At 32.6% G+C, this 10,981-nt stretch overlaps 1 protein-coding gene across 4 annotated transcripts; it reads right to left on the bottom strand.

Moving 5' to 3' along the window:
• Positions 1-1,916: 1,916 nt before the first annotated feature.
• On the bottom strand, positions 1,917-8,955 carry LOC125674013 (uncharacterized). 4 transcript variants are annotated; one of them, XR_008801476.1, is made up of 6 exons: positions 8,422-8,489; positions 5,744-5,905; positions 5,507-5,589; positions 4,968-5,084; positions 4,377-4,559; positions 1,917-2,949 (listed from the first exon to the last, which is right to left on the bottom strand). XR_008801476.1 is itself a non-coding variant. In XM_056159541.1 (5 exons), exon 1 carries the CDS (start codon positions 8,528-8,530, stop codon positions 7,607-7,609), a length of 924 nt encoding a protein of 307 aa, XP_056015516.1. In that variant the 5' UTR covers positions 8,531-8,955; the 3' UTR covers positions 1,917-2,949; positions 4,377-4,559; positions 4,968-5,084; positions 5,507-5,604; positions 5,744-7,606. The 4 variants fall into 4 exon arrangements, 2 of the variants coding, with proteins under 2 accessions (XP_056015516.1, XP_056015515.1); XR_008801475.1 differs by having other exon boundaries at positions 5,744-5,923; positions 8,422-8,468; XM_056159541.1 differs by having other exon boundaries at positions 5,507-5,604; positions 5,744-8,955.
• Between the last annotated feature and the right edge of the window lie 2,026 nt (positions 8,956-10,981).

Here is a 10,981-nt window from a genome sequence, read left to right as displayed (position 1 = left end):
TTTAAAAATGATACAAAAGGGGTAAGTGATACAAATTATATATCAAATTGAAGTTAAAGCCTTAAATGATATATCATTTGTAATAATATGTCAATTTATTTTCATTTTAAGTAGAAGCAGGGCTGCTTATGAGCAATTTCGCAATTTTTAGAACGCAATTATTCACCAAAGCAGACATATTTTCATTCTTTGAGAAATAAATGACCAATGAATTTTTTTTAATCTTTGAATATGTTTTAACATGTGCTAGTAGGAATTTTTCCTGAAAGTATCAATATTGGTTTTTTGGTTTACTATGGCGCTATGATCACTATAGTTACCCCCTTCCCCTCCTTACATAAATGATGCAGGTGATAATTATAATAAATATGCATCTTGCATGTATTTATTTTAACTCATATCAAAACTATAAAATGTTTTGATGTTTATTATTGAATTTATTCCACATAGATTGATAGTACTGTTGCTTTGGGTATGTTATTATTATTTTCTGTTACTTGTATATTTTTTGGCTATATTTAGCTCTAAAACTTTATAGTTATTTCGGATTTCAAACATTTCGGTTGAGCATCACTGAAGAGACATTATTTGTCGAAATGCGCATCTGGTGCATCAAAATTGGTACCGTATAAGTTTTACATTCATGCTCTGGAAGTGTATGTTAAACACGCGGGAAATATAACCCATCCGATATACACTGTGCATTGTGACGTCGATTCCTGCAACGTCTTTATTATTTTTTCTCCTTTCAAACGAAGCGATTATCAAACAACAACAAAACTTTATTTTTTATATTATGATAAATAACTGAACTAATTGAGAAAAGGATATTAACAGCAAGTGCTGCTTTTCAGAATACACACTTTTTGATTTCTCTTAACATCCACGTTACATAGTAGCATTTTAGATTTATGTGCACTAACACATACATGTTATGAAATTCATAGCATTATATATTATGATTTTAATAGGCTTGGTGGTTTGTGAATTAAATTTACGTGCTGTTAGACTGAAAATTACTAGGGGGTGGGGGTATATGTATTATGGAGACTTAGGGCCTAATGACTATTATTTAAAAGATAATTAAAACATAAGGGATTTTTCATTTGTATTGTATTTTATTTGTATATTTCTAACATATCTTCATTTTATCCTGTGTCTGATTATAGCTTACAAGTCTTTGTTTCCATCGTATGTAATTATTACTGATGCTTAAGCGTTTGACGTATTCCGGAATCGGAAACGAAAATAGTCTCTTTCTAGATACTTCATGAATAACCACGTGATGCCTCGCAATCACTACCTTAACCTTACACCTTAACCCAAATGTGTATTCAATTTTACTACTGATTACTCCATTTACCTGATCACGATATAGAGCTCGTGGTGGGTGTGACTGGTCGACAGGGGATTCTTACTCCTCTTAGGCATCTGATCCCACCTCTGGTGTGTCCAGGGGTCCTTGTTTGTCAAACTCTATTTTGTATTGCTTACAGAAGTTGTGACATTGATCACTGTTCGTTTTATTCACCTTTCATGTACATGTTTTGGAGTGCTCAGTAGACCATAATGATAGCCTTTTGCAGCGGAGTGCTCAGTGGACTATTCTGACTTGATAAAGTCAAAGGATTTGCAAATCTCAAATTTACTGCAGGAAATCGATTATTTCCGGAGATAAAGCTTTTGATTAAATTAATATGGAAGTGAGAGCTTGGCTGCTACATAGTTTTCGGTGTGCGGGATATTGCAAAAACAGCTGTCCGGAGGCTAATATATAGATTGTTGTCCCGGAGTATAATGTAGAAGTCAGGGTTGTATGAACTCCAACCTCGGCAACAATCAGTGGCATGTTAGTCTCCGAAATCGTGTAGAAAACAGTGGAATTAGAAAATAATGGTCACATATATATAAACAACTTGTGATGAAGCCTTTCTTTTATTTATGTTGCATATTTCTATTTACAGCATTTTTACATCAATATTGAATTTATGAAAACAGGAGAAAACAAAATGAATTACGTAACGAAATATACAATATAAATTAGACTAAATTCTTATATACTAATAATCATTTCAAAACCCTCTAAATTAAAACAAAACATGCAAATATATTGAAACCGAAATCGACTATTCAAAGGCAAATGATGAAATTATAACATTAAGATACAGTATGATACAAAGTGTGAAAAATCGAATAATTCGTTTAAAGGAACACTCTAACAATAGTATAATAGCTGGTGGTAATATTTATTTGGTACCAGTCGTCAGGCTAAGAAATTTGACCTTGATATATATATATAAACACACACACACACACACACACACACACACACACACACACACACATATAATTATATATATATAAACACTAAACCTCCAACAACCAGATTGTCAAAATTTTCGGGAATTATATATATATATATATATATATATATATATATATATATATATATATATATAATTTATATATAATTGGAAAGTTCAAAAGGTAACAAAAGAAAATACTTTGTCACAAAATTTACACTTACGAAATACATGTACTAATCAGCAATCTCAAATATTCAAGACAACCTACATATAACACATACATATGCCTACACGTATATAATATAGAGATGTAATTGGCAAAATGATAACAATTCTTGATGCCCCCCAAAATAGAATATTTCATCAAAGAGAACAGAATTAGCCTTTTTCATCTGTTGGGCTTTTTTTTCAGAATTTTGTTGGATTTTTTATAGCTCTTTTCCCTTCCAAATTAAAAAATCTCCATGAAATCTTACCTTCTACACATATCACAGCACAACAAACAGTTTAATATGCATTTAAAGTGAATAAAGGGATTTACCAAAGATGTAACAAAAGCATGTTATGTTGAATGAATGATACAATTGTTTTGGATGGCTCATGTGTATTGTTAAAACGTAATCTGCTGCAGTCCTATCCATATCTGAAAGATAAGAAATTCACGAAAAAATTAATTTAATAGGATTCAGCCAGCGGCTGTTATGTTAGTCAAAGGTATTTTGAAGAAAAAATGAATGCTTAAAACAATTGTGTATATTGCAGTAAAAGCTACCTTTTTCAACACATTCCTGTCTTGATGACATATTAGACTTTATAGACATTTGCTTACTCAACAAAAATGGAAAAAGGAAATATTCATATTTAGTCATCTGTCATCCAAAAAATACTTTGCTAAACATCACTCTGATTCTACGCACACGTATTGAAATAAAAAAAGATATATTGCAGTTCTTGTTGACAATAAATTCATACTCTTAGGTGATAACGTCTTCCAACATTTTGTTCTAATACCCATAGGCACAAATTGTGCTCCTTTATTAGTTGACCTGTGTTTATATTTGTACGAAGCAGAGTTTATTCAAAAGATTTACATGTTGTGGCCTTCAAGTCAACATTTAAATATAGCGACGGCGTTTGATTTATTAACAATAATCATTTTCATTCAGATGTCAATTCGATATATCCTCGTGACCTTGAAATAAAAGACACAGAGTACCCCACATTTGCTTCAAAGTTTCATATTTTATCTGATGTAGAAGCTTTTGATTAAATTGTTCTTCAAAAAAGACAATATATACCAACTGATAATCAAACGGAATTTGTGGCACTTGGAATCCAAACAATCTGTTGGAAGACCCGATCACCAAAGACAAAATAAATTTTATATATGAGGAACACTGGTATTTGTGCGTAGAGTCAGAGTGGTAACAAAGTTATTTGATATTTCTCTGAGTTCCATTTTCATTGCAAAAACAGTTGTTCATGAAGTCAAAACGTATGATCTTTAATTATTTCATGAGCAATAGTCGTAAAAGATGTGATGCTATAGAGGTGGTAAAAGTGTTGTAATTGCAATTTTTCTAAAAGTTGTTTGGAAGTTTGAAGAATCTACATTTGATTTACACGACTTCTAGCAGAGGTATGTTGTGGCAAAATATGTTTGAAGTTTCTCCTTTAAAACAGTTTATATTTTTGGGAGGAGTACAGATACACACATACATGCATTGGATTATGCAATGTATCTCGGTTTTCTTAAATTTTGGAATCCAGTATAGGAAAGGTAACTCTGGGATACTCAGTGTGTGAATCATTATTTTGTCTTTAGAAAGGGATCTTGGAGTATATGTTATATTACCAAATGTGGAATTTCAGCCATACACGTGTGAGATGCAATGATAAGTCTTACAAATATAGACAATGTTGTTACAAGCTTTGTCAGCTGGAACACATACATGTACATATTCCTTGTATACACATTTTCATCACTTCTGGTTTACTAAACACAGAAGGATGTATGATATTTACTTTTGTTCTGATGTGTCTAATACGAGATTTTTATATTCCTCATACCTTTTTCTTCATTTTGACAAGGTGTGAAGTTTCGTTTCATATTTGGCCCATCGTGTGGAATAATATTTGACAGATTCCATAATAGAAATGAAGTTCTATCATCAATGAAAGTTTGGCTCTCTCTAAATTTTGGACTTCAGATAATCGACATCACTAGTAATGAGATGTATAGCTGGATTGTACCTGACAAAAAACAACGAGAACGTGTAAAGTTTGCAAAAGATCTCTTATATCTATGCACTGCCAAGCGTATTTGTAATTAAAAAGTTCGGATGCAATAGTAAAAGTTTATTTGTAAGAATGCAGGGTGTATACATCAATGTTGAATTTCTTAGGACAAAAATGTTGCATATATTGACAGCATCTATTCCTTCGTTAACAAATGAAAAAGCGAAGATAAGGAATTGTGACCAATATCATAATTTCTATAAAGAATCAAAAGGAAGAGTAGGTCGAACTCAGACCCTGGATCACAGCAGAGATGGATGTGTGTGTGTGTGTGTGTGTGCTTTTCCATAAGTGTGCGTAGACAGTTCCACCATATAAAAGTCATGACTCAATACTCATATGACACAGACAGCAATGTCATACCTGGTTGTCCGAACTGTCGATGTACATTTATCTGCATCGAAAGATGAAATACGGCTTTCAAACTGCAAATATACCTTTGACTTCTGAAAGTTTCGGGAACTTTAAAGCTGATACAGTCTATAAAAAAATGTCACAAGATGAGACTCTAACCTTTTTAATGTCAATGATATTGAAAATATCTAAAATTGGTTTATGAATTCTTCATCGTAACTAAATCAGACAGACATATCGGAGAAGGTTTAACCCATTTAGCTCCTATAAGGCAAGGTCTGCTATAGGAATAATAAATAACTCTTATAGTATTTTCCAATTTTCTTTGTATATTGCATTTGCCAAATACGTTGGCAGAAATTGAAGTAACATGTATAGAATAGATCAAGCATATCTTTATTTGTTTTTATGGAAAGACAAATAATACGTTTTGAATCATAATTTTGGTCGTTGCAATGCATTTTTAGTTTATCTTTTTACATATTTCCTAAATCCATAATCACTCTGTAAAAACGTTCTATATCTAGTATGAAAGTTGAGTATCCTACCTATCTTTGTTTCCTGTTTGCATTCAATATGTTCTTCACGTTATCTCTCATTATGTAAACAAGAGGAACAGGTAAAATGAAATCTGGATAAAAAGAACCTATATTGAAAACAGAGTGCATATATAAAAGGTAAAAAAATAAATCAAATTGAGATGTTTTAAAAGTAGCATTGAAGATCGTTTTGACTTTAATTACCGGAAATATCATTTAACGTTCAGCGATGATTTCATCACATACCTGTCGTTTCCTACCACACAAAATCTCCTCCACTACACGTACAGGTAACCACAGCTTAATATCACGTACAGGTAACCACTGCTTGGTGTCACGTACAGGTAACCACTGCTTGATGTCACGTACAGGTAACCACAGCTTTTGGTCCATTCAACTCAATAAAAGCTTTATTTTTTTCTTCTTCTTACAATCACAGTTCAATAAAATATACTAGTATACGTTCATATATATATATATATATATATATATATATATATATATATATAACTATTGATGAAGAAAACATAAACAATATACATCACAACTACTAAAAGAAGAATTGTAAAGATATTCATGGAGATGTTGCTGAACGGGAAATATTTATCTAGAAATCACTACATGCAAATTATGTAAACCCAAACATGTTCAAAAGATACCCAACAGACATTGAAATGGATGAAGAGACAACATGTACATAGGTTGAATGAACTGGAATATTTTACACCGTACACAATAGAACCACTTCGAAACAAAGACTTTATTTTTCAATTTAAGTATTATACACCGATTGGTTGATTGAATAATTAACGGTTCAAAGAAACATATTGTTTTAAGGAAGTTTAATTACGTAGGGCATATTTAGTCTTAGATTAGGATAACAATATCAGTTTCAAGATAAAAATATCCCAAGGTTAAACATAAGATTTGAATTCAGATATCACGCTTAAAGAAATCCTCAATTTAGACATTTAAAATCAATATATGCACCCAGGGGTACATGAGCCGAGTTGCATGGGATAATTGTAAAGTCAGGAATGATGTGGCATATTTATAATTGTAAAGAACTAATTGTTGGATATAATGTAATAAATTCTTGTGAATATATTTTTGAAAGGAGTTTGGAGTTAAACTTTTTCGAGTTACTATCCAGAAACCCTATTTGTCTGAAGTTTTCAATCTATTTTCAGTAAATGTGACCTTGACCTTTGACCCTTTTTTCTCCAAAATCAATAGGGACTTGCTTTGCTGGTATCCAACAATATATCCAAGTTTCATTTGATTCAAAGTAAAAAAAATTCGAGTTATCCTCCTGAAACCAAATTTTTGGGAATTTTAAATCTATTTTCGGTCACTGTGACCTTGACCTTTGACCTATTTTTTCCTAAATCAGTAGGAGTGTTCCTTACCTGGTACATAACAACATCTATAAGTATCATTTGATTCGGATTTAAACTTTCTGAGTTCTCATCCGGAAACCAAATTTTTTTGAAATTTTCATTCTATTTTCGGTCACTGTGACTTTGACCGTTGACCGCATCACCAAACCAATAGCCGAGTTCGTTGCAACTCGGCTAAAAATCTGATTCATTCAGCATTATTCACGTGAGAGTGAGTAATTTGTGTATCTTAATACGCAATCAGATTTGAGATCTCAAACTTCAAGAAATTGATACATTTGATGTATCATTTATTCAGAGCTATACACAAGACAGGAAGTGCTCTGAGTATCTTTATATGCAATTAATTTTCATGGATCATGTTTCAAGAAATTACTATTTATAAGGTTTGATGTATGATTCATTCAAATCTATATGCACAGCGATTTGAGTATCTCAATTTGCAATAAATTTTCAAATTTGGGTATCTTAATATGCCATAGATTTTCAATTATCGCACATCAAGAAATCCCCAACATTTTCATTGACTGTATAAAGCGATGAGCGCGCATGCGCAAGCGATAATATTATGAAATGTATTATAATGCTTAATTAATTATATATGAGAATAGAATCTTGTGTACGATCATAGTATGGTTTATTTAAATCTAATTCATTTTCTGAAAGACGAGCACCATTAATTATAGTCACAAATAGTTATTAATGTTTATTAGTAAATTGTCACCAATTTCCATTCATCAATATTGATGTGGTCATCTTGGATAAACACTGATTGTGACAATCTTATGTTGATTAAGCCATTGTCAGCAATCACTGATTCTGATAATGTTATGTTTAATTCATTTCCTATACGAAATGGTATAGCTATTGGGTGATTGTGTAAATTTTCAGGGAGAATAGCAGCGTTTGTTCCATATTCATTTTCTAGTATATTTATATTTTCTCCATTATCTGTAAAAATAGCAGTATTTGTCCTATATTCATTTTCTAGTATATTTATATTTTCTCCATTATCTGTAAAAATAGCAGTATTTGTCCTATATTCATTTTCTAGTATATTTATATTTTCTCCATTATCTGTAAAAATAGCAGTATTTGTCCTATATTCATTTTCTAGTATGTTTATATTTTCTCCATTTTCTGTAGAAATAGCAGTATTCGTCCTATATTCATTTTCTAGTATGTTTATATTTTCTCTATTTTCTGGAAAAATAGCAGTATCTGTCCTACATTCATTTTCTAGTATATTTATATCTTCTCTATTTTCTGAAACAATGACAGTATTTCTTCTAAATTCATTAACTTGCATGCTTATATCTTCTCCATTTTTTGTAAAAATAGCAGTATTTGTTCTAAATTCATTTTGTACTTTATTTATATTTTCTGTAAAACTGGCAGCATTTGTTCTACTTTCATTATCCAGTATAGGCATATCTACCGCATCTTCTGTTTGAATAGCAGTATCTATTAACCTGTCATTAATAATTGATGATTCTGGTGTAATATATTCAAGTACATTCCTACCTAGAGCAGACATTCCTCTTATCCCTTCTTCCATGTTTTTTACTCTGATGATACACACACCCCGTGATTCATGACGTAGTTTATAATTTGATTGGTTGCATATCCACATTCTATAATTAAAGGTCGCGTCATCAAGCTAACACTGACTCGATGTGGGTAGCACGTGACATGTGTGTACACAATGGCGTATCCATTCATTTCTCATTAATGGGGTTAACAAAACGTAGACATTGAAAATTCAACTGAATAAAAAGTGAAGTGAATTTGGGTGTAATAAATCTTTGATATCTCTTTAAATACTGGAAGCCAAATTATGCATTTTTAAAAATGTTGATTCTACATAATGGTCACATGTAAAGGGATTGTAAGGCGGATTTATTGTGGTGATAACGATTTTCGCACTATCCTTGATTGAAAACTTCGTTTACAAAGTTATTATTTCCTTCTAGGGATTTTAAAAAATCTCTTGTGGTGGTGTCATTTCCCTTCTCACAAGAAGATATTGTTGTTGTATCAAAACAGAACCAGGAATTTGAATAATTATAATTATATGCGGGTGTTTTATAGGTAGTCGGGTTCGAATATCATTTGTATTGGTCACGTGGTGAAGGCATATAAATAGGCGAACATGTGTTTGTGCGGCATTCTAAGCACGCTCGCTAGTTCTACGTACAGGTAAATTTTACACACTACAAAAACTCTATGGCTGAAAGTGACCATTGCATGGAAACTCCGGGAGAAGAATTTGGTTTATCTAATGAAGAGGCTGTTTCTTTATTCAGTTCTTCACTGAACAAAGCTTTAGAAAGGCAGAGCAATGTTATTGTGAGCACTATAACGGGCCTTACAGAAAAGTTGACAAAAAGCAACGCGGGGAAAAACGTGCCGCACGTGGAGGAACCAACAGTTTCAGTTAACGGGTCACCAGGATTCGAATTCAAACACGAGGGACACAAGATTCAGTTTAACTTTAATCAAGCAAGATATTCCAAGTTGTCAGAGCTAGGAAAGTTGATTCAGGAGTGTGATTTTCAGAAAGCAGCAGACATCGTAAAAGAGGAACAAGCAGCAATACTTCAAAGAAACAAGATTTTAAAGATTGCAGACCGGCACGGATGGGATACCGTGAGTGAATACCTTGACGACCCCTTAGCGGACGACACCGAAGATGCTACTAAGCTTCGTTACGCTGTTAGTCGTGCTGCTAGGAAACGCTCCTATCGAAGCAAGCCCTACGACAAACGGAGAGGCAATTTAGATTGAAGGTTCTACGTGGCGAGAGTTAAAAACTATCTGTATTCTTATTGAGAGTTTACACAGTTATCTATCAGGGAAACTTGTGAAAGTATATACAGATAATCAAAATGTTGTACTGATTGCATGTAAAGGAAGTATGAATTTTGAGCTGCATCAGCTCGCTTTGGAAATGTTTGGATTGTGTGTAACACATTCAGTAAAATTGGAAGTGGAATGGATTCCTAGAAATATGAACTCGTTAGCAGATGAGTTAAGCAAATTTACGATTTTGATGACTGGGGTGTTTCAGACAGGTTTTTTGAATTTTTGGATAAAACGTGGGGAAAGTTTACATGTGATTTATTTGCAGACAGTAAAAACAAAAAATGCAAAAAATTCTTTTCAAAATTTTGGACACCCGACACTTCTGGAGTTGATGCTTTTGCGCAAAATTGGTCAGATGAAAACTGTTGGATAGTACCTCCACCCGTGTTGATTTGTCGAGTACTTACGCACTTGCAGATATGTAAAGCTTTTGGTACACTAATTATTCCAAAATGGAAATCTTCAATGTTTTGGCCTCTGATTTGGAATGCAAAGCAAAACAATTTTCATTATTTTGTAAAAGGATTTATTGAGTATAATAATCCAAAAAATTTTTTCAAAGCTGGATCAGATATAAACAGTATTTTTGCGGCATATAAGTTTGCTAGTAATGTTCTAGTGCTGAGAGTTGATTTTAGATAGATCATATGGATGATCAACAAGGTTCCATGAACCACATGGCATATCTTGCATGGCACCATGTGCATAATGAATTCTAGAGCAGTATTTTGAGCACCATGTGCATATACCTTATGAGCTACATATGAAATTGTAAACAAAGCACCATGTGCGTTTTCTTGTGTATACTAAGAGAATTTTGAATTGAAACGAAGTGGGATTTTGTGAGCTAAATATGAATTAGAGATAAGGCACCATGTGCGTTTTCAGAAAATCAAATGTAATTGAATGGGGCATGCATGAACTATATCTTAAGTCTCAAGGTGGAAAGTTGTGGGACAACTTTGCATTGATAAAATCTGTCTTTTTTATAGGTACACAATAACATTCTGTCGGAAATCCAGGAAATGAAAAAAGACAGCAGGTTTGCATCGGCAGCATCACACATTCATTACATTCTACGGAAAGGAAAGAGCGACAACTCTAATAGAAAATACGACACTTATTTCCAAAAATTTAAAGGCTGGTGTTCGGCTCACGATGTTTCCTATTTACCCGCAGCAGTGAGTACTGTGGCAGTATTTCTAAGCGGTCTTGTACA

The sequence above is a fragment of the Ostrea edulis genome, chromosome 3 (genome assembly GCF_947568905.1).
Source record: "Ostrea edulis chromosome 3, xbOstEdul1.1, whole genome shotgun sequence".
NCBI classification, from domain to species: Eukaryota; Metazoa; Mollusca; class Bivalvia; order Ostreida; family Ostreidae; genus Ostrea; species Ostrea edulis.
The sequence above is the reverse complement of the archived record's forward strand: the minus strand, read 5'-3'. Positions and strand labels throughout refer to the sequence as shown.